The sequence below is a fragment of the Agelaius phoeniceus genome, chromosome 8 (genome assembly GCF_051311805.1).
Source record: "Agelaius phoeniceus isolate bAgePho1 chromosome 8, bAgePho1.hap1, whole genome shotgun sequence".
NCBI lineage: Eukaryota > Metazoa > Chordata > Aves > Passeriformes > Icteridae > Agelaius > Agelaius phoeniceus.
This window is the reverse complement of record NC_135272.1, coordinates 8422816-8436849: the sequence shown is the minus strand read 5'-3', so window position 1 is coordinate 8436849 and position 14034 is coordinate 8422816. Positions and strand designations below refer to the sequence as shown.

General features: G+C 39.6%; 1 protein-coding gene across 5 annotated transcripts in view; it reads left to right on the top strand.

The window, feature by feature from the left end:
- SUCO (SUN domain containing ossification factor) overlaps positions 1–14034 on the top strand; it is a 39864-nt gene that overhangs the window by 12570 nt on the left and 13260 nt on the right. For 3 of the 5 annotated variants that reach the window (XM_077181926.1, XM_054637910.2, XM_054637912.2), the window contains exons 3-14: positions 1350–1445; positions 2709–2854; positions 6415–6555; positions 6727–6877; positions 7809–7929; positions 8162–8286; positions 8743–8810; positions 9432–9539; positions 10502–10607; positions 12521–12541; positions 12774–12829; positions 13765–13856. In XM_077181926.1, the coding sequence (XP_077038041.1) occupies positions 1350–1445; positions 2709–2854; positions 6415–6555; positions 6727–6877; positions 7809–7929; positions 8162–8286; positions 8743–8810; positions 9432–9539; positions 10502–10607; positions 12521–12541; positions 12774–12829; positions 13765–13856 (1231 nt within the window). The remainder of the gene's footprint in view (positions 1–1349; positions 1446–2708; positions 2855–6414; positions 6556–6726; positions 6878–7808; positions 7930–8161; positions 8287–8742; positions 8811–9431; positions 9540–10501; positions 10608–12520; positions 12542–12773; positions 12830–13764; positions 13857–14034) is intronic. The other 2 variants (XM_054637911.2, XM_054637916.2) reach the window with 2 other exon arrangements.

Below are 14034 nucleotides of genomic sequence, written 5' to 3'. Positions count from 1 at the left end.
CCAGAGGAGCAGTTCTGCAACCTTGATCAGCTTGCCTTAGATCAGTTGTCTCTTCAGCCATTGATGCTATTTCATCTTAGGGACTGGGATGTGAGTTAATAGTTATTTGGGGGAAAATGTTGCTCAGTTGTCTCTAAGGTTTGTCAGCTCAGATTTGTAGCTCCTGCACTTCAGTGGATGCTTAATTCTCTCAAATTAATATCATGGAGTGTTGTATAGCACAGCAGCCCATTTTGGGTCTGAACACTGGCACCTCCAGTATTTGGCCATGGGGTTTTAGGTAGCCCTTATAAAACAAAATGGGTATAAATTTCTACCACATTTCTTGCTGTATTTTAAAGTATTGCTCAAAACCAGCTTGCATATTTTGTAGTCATGACTTAATGTTTGAAGGGCAAGTGTAAATTCTTGCTGCTTTTAGTCTGGTGGGGTTAAAACTTTTTTCCCCTCAAGTGCTGATACATTTTATTTTGTGAATTCCCTGCTGTTGATGGTGAATTTTTAGCTGTAGAAGAAAAGGTTGTTTTACAAGGTTCTGGCAGATTTGTGTAATTACTGTAGTTCTGCTGATAAGGCTGCTACAACTGAAATGTGCCACGTGTTATTTTCTGATGGTTGTCTGATGCAAGTCAGCTTGGAATTTTCTTTTTCTCCTCTTTTGGGCAGCAGGGAGATAGGGGAGAGTTTGTCAACATGGGAAGTTGTGATGGTGTTTGCAGGGGTCCAAGGATGAGGGAAGAGATGAGGATCTGACTCCATGTTTCACAAGGCTTGATTTATTATTTTATGATATATAGTATATTAAAACTATACTAAAAGAGTAGAAGAAAGGAATTCATCAGAAGGCTGGCTAAGAATAGAAAAGGAATGATAACAAAAGCTTGTGTGTCGGACAGAGAGTCTGAGCCAGCTGGGCTGTGATTGGCCATTAATTAGAAACAACCACATGAGCCCAATCCCAGATGCACCTGTTGCATTCCACAGCAGCAGATAACCATTGGTTACATTTTGTTCCTGAGGCCTCTCAGCTTCTCAGGAGAAAAAATCCTAAGGAAAGGATTTTCCATAAAATGTGTCAGTGACAGGAAGTCATAGAAGAATGAGGAAATCTCCTCAGCAAACAAACTGAATTAAGACAGTGCTAAAATGATCTTTCCAGGGAAGATTTAATTGAATCATTTTAACTTGCTGTAGTCTTTGTGCAGATGAGATTTGAAATACGGGTGGGCAGCAGTTCTGAAGGTCAATGTAGTTTAGTTTTTGATGTTCTGCTGGTGAAAGAAGTGCTGCTGTTGTGAGCGTGGAGCTGTGCCTGCAGACTGACTGATGTTCCACCTTCATTCTCCCAGGGGGAAGAGGCTGCTCCCAGCCTGGAGCCCGAGGACTCCAGCACACGGAGTTACTCCATGGAAGAGCTGCTCCATGACTTGACAAAATCTCACCAGGCAAGGCTTTTGTTTCATTCACTCTCTTCATACAGTCTTCAAATGCTTCTTGGATTTCAGTCTTTCACTTTGGTTATCTAAAGTTCATAGTAACCATCTCTCACATTTCACCTGTTCACTGGGTTGCTGTCAGACTCATGTTTCCAGTAAAAGAGAAAATGTGTGAGCTAACAGACCTTGCATTTCCCATGTGCATAAATAATGAGTAATTTAGTATTTGGAGGTACTGACTAAAAACTTTCCAAGATAAATTAAAATTGGATATTGTAGGTATGGATGTCTATTTATAAATAAAACATAAAAAGTCTTTTCTCTGAGGTCTTTTATGTAGATCAGGCTTGGAGATTATAGCAGTCCATTTTAGCTTTGATCCTTCATGGCTTCTATCACTTTCATTTCCTTTGTTAAAATGGGAAAAGGGTTGTATTTCAGCTCTGTGCCATTGATACTGTAAAGTCTGTGCTTGGTGTTAAATGTTACAAACCAACTGTTAAAGATTATTTATTTGAGTGCATATTTTTGTTTTGTAGTTTACAAAATATCATATGCAGGACATACTTCAGAATATTTATTTCATGGTTTGGGTGTTTAAATGTGTTAAAAAGTCCTGACCCCTTCATGTTTAGTGAGATGACATAGAGTGATGTAGGTATTGACAAGCAATTTTTGTACAATATTATTTCTTTTTGCTGCAGAAGTTAACCTGACCTATTTCAGTGGTTATCTGCTCTTTCAGATTTACAAAGCCTTATTTTGAGTGTGCTTATGACAACTGAAGACCTAGAATAAATGAGAGTCAAGACTACTAAACACTCAAAAGTGAAAAGTGATTTATCTCTTTGTTCACTTACAGCATGGAATAGGCTTTAAATAATTTTGGACCTCTGTTGGAGTGATGAAATTAAAAGCCTTCTTCTCTAAAATTTAGTTTAGGATGAAAACAGTAAATTTAATTGTAATGGAACATGCAAATAGAACTGTTTCTTTTGGTTGCTGCAATATTCAAACTGCTTTTCTCATGGCAGTCTCTGTAGGAATGCATCATTGAGGAAGCTGTTGCACAGGCCTGCTCCAGTTGATATTTTTACATGATTATTGCAACTGTCCCAGAGTAGCACAGAATAACACCCAGGTCTAGGAAGAAAGAATATTAATTTCTGACAGAAATGCAAACTGTTAGAACTCCATGTTAGATGTTACTGTGGGAATGCTTTTCTTACTCAGGTGTTGAAAAATGTATATTCACCTGGAATGTTTTTACAGACAACAGAAATAAGTGAAACAAGCCAGCCTGAAGTTGTGAGTCCACCTTCAGTAGATGTAAATGAAGCTTCCTCCAGCATAGTTCCAAGCACTGAAAACACTTCCAGTTCACCTACCTCAGAGATACCTCCAGTCTCACAGCCTGAGTAAGCTCTTGCAATTTTGTTCTTTTGGTCTTTGAGAGAATCTCACTCTGCTCTTGTTAAGATGTGTAGTAGGGATAAGATGGGATTGCTCCCCACAGTTGTTTTGCTGGTTTATGGTGTCAGTGTGGTGGTGTTTGTGGGTCCCCAGGACAAGGGAAGAGATGAGAATCTTGACTCCATGTTTCAGAAGGCTGATTTATTATTTTCTGATATTATATTATGTTTTTTAAAATGATATACTAAAACTATACTAAAGAAAGAGAAAGGAGGGATACATCAGAAAGCTAGAAAGGAATGGTAATAAAATCTTGTGACAGACTCAGAGTCTGACACAGCTGGCTGTGATTGGCCATTAATTAAAAACAATTCACATGCTGGGTAAACAATTCTCCAAATCACATTCCAAAGTAGCAAAACATGGAGAAGCTGAAGCTTCTCAGCTTCTCAGAAGAAAAGATCCTGGCAAAGGGATTTTTCATAAAATCTGTCAGTGACATGTCAGTGCTCAGGGAGCGTGCCACCATTTCCTCAGTGTGTGGATGAAGAGTTGTGCCCCTGCACGAGGGGGACACCATTGCCATGAGCAGTTTCTAAGCCAGCATGCTTAGATAATCTGTACTAGAAAAGCCCTCAGGGCTTTACCATTAGCATTTCTGCCCTTCACAAATGTGCTTTCACATCTGTGTCAACAAGCACTGAGGCTGCTTCAGCAGTGGCCTCTGCCTTCAGTTAAGGAGGAGCTCTGCAGAATTTTATCTTGGGACTTAAAAACAGAGAGTCTTAACTTCTGATATTAGAAGACTTCTGACAAAATAGCAAATTGTCATATAAATGCAGTCAAGGCAGTTCAGTTCTAGTGCTCAGTAGTGTATTGCAGAGCTGCCTCTGCTGCAGGCACCTTTCTGGAGTCCATGAACTTTGTTTTGTTTCCCTTTTGTGGGATGTTGTGCTGTAAATGTGAACTGTAGTATGGAAATTCGTGTGTGATCTTCCAAGGATGTTCACAAAGTCCTGTTGGGCTTTTGGGTGTGTGCTAAGGGAAGTAATGTTGTTCTGACTGGTGATGAAGATGAAGTATTTTGCTTGATAAAAATTGAACATAGTGAAAATGAAGTAGATGTGTCTTTGGTGTTTTCGGTTTTTTAAGATTTTAGTTTTTCTGCTTTACCAAATTTCATTTCTTTACCATAGAAAAGGTATGGAAATTTTGTTTGCTGGCTGATCTTGCCTAGTTTGCCAGGGCTAACACTTAAACACATTTTGGTATTTCATCAGTGTCTTTAATTGGAAGCCTTCCAAAATTTGCAGTTTTTATAAGGAAAAACTGGAATGCAGCTTCAGCCTGTTCTTTTTATAGCTTTTTTTTTTGACTACTCCACTGATTTATTTGTGTAATGTGTTGTAAGCTCTACTGTTGTCAGGTCCTAGAAGGAGACAGGATGTTATTTCCTTTGAAACATTCAGCTTGGTGTCTGGTAATTGTTGGAAATTGTCTGGCTGTCACAGCTGGGGAATACTGGAGTGCTGAACTCCAAAGACTTGAGCTGTGAAACAAATGAAAATAGAAACTTGGTTTGGAGCACCTGATGGAGGAGTTCATGCTGGGCAGTGGTGTTGGGACACCAGTGCCATTTACAGGAAGAAAGGGCAGACCTGGTGTAGCAGAGAAGCTAAAAAAAAATAATGTTTATCCATTATTTCCAACTGCACTTCAGCTCTCAGTACTCACAGGTGGTCTCTTACTGAACAGATGAATATCCAAACCAGCTGTGGTCCAGCTCCATACTCAAACAAGGTCTTTAAAAAGACACAGTTGCATTTGTTACCTTCAGACATTTTTTACCTTTTGCTGGTTTAGACGCTGATTCCTGACAGTGTAACCGAGTCCACCTCTCTCAGGTGTTACTGGTCTAATATTTCAGCAGAACCTCTTAGTCAAAATAGTTTGGAAGGAATTTTATCCCAAACAAGTTTTACTTTGTAGTGAATCTTTTTTTAGAACAGCACTGAGTGTAACTTTTCTACCTCAGTCTAATCTGAGGAAAAAATACTGAAAAATAATCTGAACTCTTTTTGTCTGGAAGTGAGGAACATGCTGTGCAAAGTGAGCTTCATAATGCATTTTAAAATTAAGGCAAATCAAGGTACTCAAAGGAGAGGGAGCACCACAGCTTTTAGACTCACCTTCTGCCAAAATTAGTTACTTGAGGCCAGTCAGGTACACCCTGAGAACAAGGAATTTTTAAGTTAATTCTTGTCCCATATTTTATTCAGTTGATAATTATTCATACAGTCACCTACCCACTGAAATGGAGAATATGTGCAGCTTTTCAGTTTTGTGTAGTGGTCAGCATTATTTAGTCAGTAAAGAGTTGCAGGCAGAGCCAAACACTGTGCATCTCAGATGGAGGCATTTTGGGACATGCAGGGTAAATACTCTCTGTTTATTGCTAATAAATTCTTGTATTCATGATGTTTGTTAGATTTTGCTACATAGCAAAAAGTCTTGGAATACCTAGGAGTTTTTTGTTTTATACCACAGGAAATTTATCATATGAAAGGTACTAAAATTGTCTCCCTGGGTTGGTTGCAGCTGCTTCTGTTGATAATTGTAGCAGTCAGGGAACCAAAAAGATCCCCTTTGAAGTTGCTGATGTGCTGTTTGTGTTTTGGCAGCTCTGTCATGATACTGGATTAACCTAGTTTGCTGCTTCCATTAAAGAAAGCTTATGTGGAAATTTAGAATGCAGAGTAAAGCCTTTCCTTAGACCTGGCTGTGGGCTGATCAGCATGGGAGTCATCCCTGTGCTGGAGAGGAGAGGACAGTCAGAAGTTAGCACCTCAAAGTCACTCTTTGCCCATCCCATCATTCCTGAAGAGCAGAGGGAGGTTTTCTGTTGGATTTGTGTCTCAGGGTTTGTCTGATGAGCTGTGCTCAGCCTTTCTGGGAGCCAGGAGGTGAAGCAGTGGCAGATGAGCTGGTTTGGGCTGTTGGTACAGCTGGGATCATGGTCTGCTGGGCTACCTGATTTTTATTGCACCAGCAAAAAAAGAGATATACATGAGTAGAAAGGCTGGCTCTGCTTTTCTCCCCCCTATTCTCCTCTAGTTTTAGCCAAGTTCTGTTCTCACTGCTGCCTCTTGACTTGGGAGCATGAGGAGCTTTTAGTGAGGGAACTCAGTCTCTTGTTTGCTTCTTTTGTTGAAAGGGAAAAGAAAATTGCTGGCAGCCAGGTAACTGTGAAGATGTTGTTAGCTTGTAGTGGTGCTGGGAAGAATTACCCAGTGCAGTGTTTGGATGTTGGATGAGAGTACTGGGAGATGAGAAGCCTCTTTTGAGTTCCTTTCTGGGACAAACAGGCTGGAAAAGGAAATTCTGTTCTTTCATGGGTACGGCTGAGAATGCACTTCCACAAGTACAGTGTGCTTCATTCTTCTTTTCTTAATTATTTCTGTCAGACTGTTGCTGTATTAAACCTTTCACTTATCTTTGTGGTTGATTGCCAGGGTTCCTTGTATTATCAGAAGGCTAAAAAAGGCTGTTGTTTGTTTCCCTTCAGTGCAATAGAGAATTCCCGTGCTGATATCCCTGTAGTCAGCTCTAGTGAAGCTGAGCAGTCAGAACCTGACTGTGATATTGGTGGGACACTTGAGGCTGACCCTCAGAGTGAGCCTTCCTCTTTTGTCAGTCCACCAGAGAGGTGAGTATCCAAGCAGGTTGTGTGTGGCTCTGAATACTTCAAAGGGAGTTGTTCTCTTGTGCTGGCTTTGCAACAAATATTTGCATGTGCTTGCTTATCTGTGTACTTGTGTGAGTGTGATACTGCATGTGGAGACCATGTTACAGATCCTGACACTCCTTCAACTTCCAGCCTTGCAGGCCAACATATAGAGAACATATCATCTTCACATGGCAAGGGAAAGAAGACAAAATCTGAGTTTGAGTCCAAAGTTTCAGCAGCTGAAAAGGGGGCAGATGAGCAAAAATCTGCTCTTAATGCTTCAGAGAACCTAAAAAGGGAGGTAAGTTGGTATCCCCTCAGTACACACAGGAGTAATGCCCTCTGTTTTTATGGTAAAATATGTGGTGTGCTTTTATTCTGTCCCAGAAGTATCACTTGGCCCTTGTTACAAGGGGATATGTAGCTGGCCAGGCCTTCTAACTGCATGGCTTTTTTCATGCTCTGGTTGTGAAGTACTTCCTAAAGCTTCTGTTTTTTAATAATTAACTCTTTTTAAAATCAGAATGACTAAGGCCATGGCAATACCATTTTTTGCTGCTTTAGGACCATGTTTAAACTGTCACTTGGCAACTACCTCTAAAATATTGTCCACAAAATAACCTCTACACTTGAAATGTCTACCAAAAAATGTTCACTCATGTGGTGGTGTGCTGAATATGTTTGTGTAAAGGAGAAATGAAAACTTGAAATGGAATAATGTACAGTTTAGTTGACAGGATTTTTGCTTTGTCACGCAAGTCCAAAACATTATTTCTGAGATACTTAAAATGGTTCCTTTCATGTTTAATCATTCTGCTGTCTCTGAGAGGTTCAGAAATCCCAGAGAACCTCTGGAATTCTGTCATGACAAGCACTGATGTTTAAAGATTTTTGCTACAGGGAAAGCTTTCTTCATTAGGAAGAGGAAAAGCAAAACTTGGGAAGAAAATGCAGGTGTTGGAGAAGAAGGCTGACATTTTATTTAAAATATATTAGCTTAGCCACAAAAATTGCAGTATGTCAGTGAAATAATCTGTAATTCTGAGAGAAAATCATCACTTGTTTTTTCTGGCTTATAATCTTGCTTACATTGGCTCTAAGTTGTTAACATGGGTGCAAATGATGTGTCTGCCCTTGACTTGATCAGAGCATGCTTTGTTTTTTCAAGTTCATCTTTGTTTTCATTGTTGGTCCTGAAAAATATTCACAAGCAGTGGTTCTTTCTTTTGCAGAAAGACTTTAAGAAGACAGGAGAAATTGACCCTACATCAGTAATAACTCCAAAGGACCCTGGAGACATTCCAACATTTGATGAATGGAAGAAGAAAGTCATGGAAGTGGAGAAAGAAAAGAGTAAGTTCAGGATTCATTAGTTTGGTCTAAATCCAGAGCACTGTCATCTCCTGGCAGAGCTGAATAGCAGGACTGTCTCCATTTGGAATGCAGCCTGGAACTTCATTTTTCTGCTAGAACTATGTAATTAATAGCCTTCATTATATAAAAGCAGTGAGCAGAAGTTCCCTGACAGTGCAAATACTGCTTGTTTGTGTGGTTTGTTATAGTAGCAATATTTTCTTGTTCCTAGGTCAGTCAATGCACCCTTCTGCTGTTGGTGGGCAGCATTCCACTAAAAAGGTCCAGAAAAACAGGAATAACTACGCCTCTGTAGAGTGTGGTGCCAAAATTTTGGCAGCAAATCCAGAGGCAAAGGTAAGCATTTATTAATTATTAGTGTTCAGTTTTTAGTGTACTGTTATGCAACAAAGTACACTTAAAACTGAGCACTGGTTTGTGAAGTTGTTGTTCTGTGTTTGAATTTATTGGGATTTTGATTAATAAAAATAGGATGTAAACAATGGTCAGTGCTTTTTTTAAGAGGGATTGCTATAGAACTTGATGTCTTTTTAAGTGAATTCAGAAAATGGGAGCAGAGTCTACTTCCTACAGAAACTGAACAGAGTTACATTAAAGAGCTCACCACAGTAAATAATCCATGATTACCCCAAAGTATGGCCTGCTGTGTCCTGGATAATTGTCTTGCTCAGAGTGTTGTTGAAACTAGTCTACAAACCTAATTTCCAATTTATTGCTGGAAAGAGGGGAAAATCCTTGATGCTGTTGGTATCTACCATGCAATTTAAAATACAAATTCTTTTCTTTCTACAGAGCACTTCAGCTATTTTGATGGAAAACATGGACCTTTATATGCTCAATCCTTGCAGTACTAAAATCTGGTAGGTTCCTGAGGTTCACATTTGTGGCAGGAGTGGTGACAGTTTTCCATTGCAGTGGGACTGACTTGACCTTGATGTGTTGCTTCTTGGAATGGGTGTGTGAGGAACTCTGGCAGAATTAGCACAAGATAATAAATTATGTCTTCATAGAAATCCAGCTCTGGTATTGACAAGTAATATTAAGGTGATATTTTTATATATCTTAATATGTGTAAGTTTTGCATAATTATCTTATGGCAGATAAGGCACTTGAGCATTCAAATAAAGATTCTTGGTTTCTTTCCCTGACTGTCAAATAATTGTAGGACAGGTGAACAGAATTTACCATACATTAATTGGCACTTCAGTGTGATTTAAATTGTTTGTTGTCCTTAGTTTTTAGTTCTGTGATTTGATCCCTTTGAGTACAAGATGGATGAAGCTCTTGTAGCTGCAGGTGCTGCCAGGAGTTATTTAAGGTGATGCTCAGAAAAACACCACCAGTGATTCTAATGGTACAGCATTTTTATAGTGTCCTCCTTACACCCAGTGAAGGATGTGATGATGAGGGGAAGGGCTGAAGATTGTAACTGCAGAAGGAGAAGTCTTTTCTTAAAAAAATACTTCCTTTTTTTCTTTAAGGTTTGTTGTTGAGCTCTGTGAACCAGTGCAAGTAAAGCAGTTTGACATTGCAAATCATGAATTATTCTCTTCCACTCCAAAGGACTTTCTGGTGTCAATTAGTGACAGGTATGTTACCTAAACTCATCCTTCTGAATGAAAAAATGAACTAAGTACTAGATGCAAGGCTTTATGAAGCAGGATCTCTGTATGTTTGTTATTATGCAAACTGTAATGTAATGTGAAGTCACATGGTTTTTCTTTGTGTCTATTGTCAATTGCTAGCAGGTTTTTTTTCCTGTGCCACCTTAAAAATGAAAAGGAAAAATTTGTTGAGGAGCAGAATTGATACAGTAGCTGGGTAGTGGGTGGCAGATTATAAAATTCCTTAATAAAATGCTACTGAGGTCGTGGGCTCTCCCCTCCCTTGTCATTCAGACCATTTTCACTTGGTTTGAGCTGTCTTCAATGCTGAACCATGTCCAAAACCCCACAGATTATACAAAAAGAAAGGGAGAGTAGTTCACCATTGAGAAGTTGGAAGGGGTGAGAGTGCTGCAGGTTAGCCAGGTGGCTGCTTAGAGGCTGCTTTAGGAGGATTTAGGCAGTGCTGTGCCCCCACTGCTTTCTGGAGTGAGCAGGGAATTCTGGTCTGAGTGAGCAGGCATTCAAAGGGCATCAGGAAAACTCCTTTACTTCTGGGCTGCCTAAAGCAGGTGGGGTTAGACTTTGAACACTTGTTCTGTTGTGCAGTTCTAGCTCTGCTCTGCTCAGTTTTCTGCTGCCTGCCTACAGTGATGCAACCTGCCAGGTGTTGTGTTCTCCTGTTCATCTGGGGGGGCTTCACTCCAGACTGGCAGAATTTCAGTGGTTGGATAAGTCTGGGATTTTGTGCTTCAAGGGCTTGCACATTGCTGTCATTGTGTGAGGGCCCTGCTGAGGTTTTGGGTTGGGAACTTCGCTGCTGCCTTGCAGCTGGAAAGAACAAAATGTATTTCTGCTCTGGGAAGGCACTGGGAGTAACTTCTGTAAATACCTGTAAACAGTGAGTTCCTGCATTTCATTGCCTGACTCCATTGTTTCCTTTCTAGGTATCCAACAAACAAATGGATTAAATTAGGTACTTTCCATGCCAGAGATGAGAGGAATGTCCAGAGCTTTCCTCTGGATGAACAGATGTATGCAAAATATGTGAAGGTAACTCAATACTGCAGAAGCATCCGTGCTCCTCAGGGAAGGAGGGCTTTGCTGGGTTTCCTCTGTATAACAAGAAATGTGTTATCAAAGCCTGCCTTACCATTAATTGCCCTTGGTTAATTAGTGGCCCCAGCTGGGCTTGTCTGGGTACTAAATCCTTGTCACAGTTGTGACCTTATTACCTTGCTCACTTTGGTAATTGAGAGGATCTTGGGAAGCCCCTTGGGTCCAAGTACATACTTAGCTGATACCTGAAGTAAGGAAAATCTAGACAAAGTTCTGTTCTATTTGACTTTACCCAACTGTCCCCTGAATGTAAGAGCAGAAGAATCTTGACCTATTTTGTTTCTTGGCTGTACCTGCTTTACATATACACACATATATCTATACCTATTGAGATTTATTTGTGTATATACACACACTGCCCACTCAGTCCCTGGAGCACAGATCACAATATGCCTATTTCTTGATATTTTTGTACCATGTTGGGCTGTACAGTTGAGTGAATCTGAAAGTGTATGGGGTTGCATCTTGGTTCTCATTAAGAGACTCCAAGTGCAGTTTTCCAGTTATTCAACCATAACTCTGACTCAGGCAAATTATTTATGCTCACTGCTACTGGAGCATTGCCATGATACCTCCACCTTCAAAACAGTTTGCATTGAGCTATCTTTACTCAGGAGACTGAAAGGGAATAAAACTCCATAAATAATTAATGTGATACTTGAACTTGGATAAAAGCTTCTGTGAAAATATTGGGTTGTAGTGAAGGTTTAAATTGAAATAAAATACAGACCTTTAGGTCCTCTTCAGTGATGTGTTATCTTCCAATTATGGTATGGCCAAAAATATTAGTTTGTGCTCCTTAATTATGCTTTGTGCTTTTATGAAAAAGTAGCTATGAATGATAATTGTCTAACTTCTTTACCTAGAAATCCTGCATGAGTCACAGAACAGAGATTTCATTTATTTTTAATTCTGTTTTCTGGCTGAATTAATTAATGCCTTAAGGTAGCTGCCATTGTCACTGAAGTGGCAGAATTCCTGTAGATGCTGCAGCACTTAATTCCTTGGTGGATACAGTGCTCTGCCTTGAATAGTACAGCATGGTAACATTTCCAAAGGTTTGTTCTCATAATATTTTCACTTCATGATGTGAAAAGCAAGCAAGTTCTAAGTACGTCTGGTCTACAGAATGATTCCAAAATATTTTCAAAAAGTTAAATTTTTTGAAGCAGCTTACTGAACTTGTATCAAAAACAATGGGATTTTTGTGGGATTGTCTTGGTCTCACTTGCAGATTATTCCAGTCCTTCAGTGATAGTGTCTACATAGTGGTTTAATAAATGCTTGCAAATTAATTCAGGTTAAATAAATACCAGTGTGTAGTCAAGGTTGCACTAGAGATACACAGATGTCTGAAGCTCTAGGTCTGTCATCAGCTGCTCTGTTTGTTGCAGTTGTGCTTTGTAAGTGGAAGTATTTTACAGTGAGTTGAAGCAGCAGCAGTACATACAGAGTGCATGCTATGTGGGTTTGTTTTTCCTTTTGAGTCACTTTCTGTAGTCTGTGTTCTTTAAGGGGAGAAAATACACTTAGTACATTTAACACACTTCAGTATTCTATCTGCAGTCATGCTGCCCTGAAAAATGGAATAACTTCAATTGCCTAATAAAACACTTGTTGCATGTTACCTTCAATCTGCAAGGTACAAGGGCTAAATGAAATCTTGCTACCCAAGGCAGATGAAGTTGTGTTACACCTTAATCCTTCCCAGCTTGTCCTCTTAGGCATTTATAGTACTGAATTAAACCCAGCAGGACTCTGTAGTTGCCTGTGGCATGTGTTCAGCCTTTGTACTGACATCTACTTTTTGTTTTTTGTTTTTTCTCCTTTCCTCTCTCTCGCTTCAGATGTTCATCAAGTACATAAAGGTTAGCAACTCTTCTTGTGGAGTGATGGATGCATGGGGCTGGGGGTGTTCTCTGCTGCGGCTCAGCTCTTTAATGCATGGCAAGAATAAATCTGGCCTTTTCTGCTCTGGGCAATCTGCAACTCCCTGGAGTGAACAAAACTTGCAATTTCAAGATTGAGTGTTTATGTTTAACTGAACTTTTGGCTCTGTGGGTCTTCGGAGTTTTATTTTAAGTACCTTTTATTCTTTAGGTGGAGTTGATATCACACTTTGGATCAGAACATTTTTGTCCTTTAAGTCTTATAAGGTAATACTTTGTGTTTTGCTTAGTCTTTCTACCTCCTTGCAGTGAAGATTAGTCTGCTTTTAGAATAGTTGGGCAACAATTCCAATTTTCAGTTGCAGTTACTTGTAGGCATTATGGATTGAAGAAGTTGCCTGACCTGCCTGCTGTGTAGTGTCTTTCATGTCTGTGTAAAGGAGCTTTGAATCTCTTTATTTGCTTCTCTGGTATGTCAGGAATAGTTTATATTTGCAGGAGGAGGGGAGGAGGAAACAGGAGCCTTGAGCAGCTTTAGAGCAGGACATGAGCATTTCAAAACTGACCAAGCAAAACAGGGAACAAGTGGTGAGCTAAAAAGAGCAGGTGTGGTGAGTGCTTTCTGGAAGCTGCTGGGTTGTTTGGCACCACAGTGCCTGCAGTCAGTAATGTTTGCAATAGCTGAGTAAAAAAATCTGTGGATTTTTAATTCAGAGAACCATCAGCCTCTGTACTGCTAAAAAACAGGTTTTGAACCTGGGAGGTCTCTGGTATTAGAAGTCAAACCATATTTTCAATCCACAAGGTTGCTTTACATTGGATTGAATTGATTTAATTTTGGCAGAAGAGGTCAAAGAGAATGTGGTATGCAAAGGGAGTAGTTCTGAACAGATATTCCTAGAGCAAGTCAAAGGTGAAACTGAAGAGGAGGTGTAAGAACTCATCGACAGCCAAAGACAAAGAAGTCTAGGTGTGAGTTTAAAAGGAAGAAAAGACTCTTTGGAATTAGAATGGGAAACAGGATCTTGTTTAGGTTCCTTGTAGATAGAACTTAGAGGAAATAAACATCCCTGCTGCTTGATCTTGCTTAAATGACTCCAACTGCTGTATCTCCTTTACTTGTTACATAAAGGTAGTACTGCCTATAAATTATGTCACAGGATTCCTAATACTAAGTTTTTATTTTCAAACTTTGATCATAGAGTATTTGGTACTAGCATGGTTGAAGAGTATGAAGAAATAGCTGATTCTCAGTATCAGTCTGAAAGACAAGAACTGTTTGATGAAGATTATGGTAAGCAAATATTCTGTGCATTTTTAGCCATTCAGACAGCTCTTGTGCTGTTGGTGGCTCATCACTTCCTGCATATGATGAAAGATTTGACCCTTGAATTTACTTGTTGACAGTGTTTCAGCATTTCTGGGCTTTTCCAACAATCCTTTGAAGTTTTAAACAATATGTTTAAATGTAG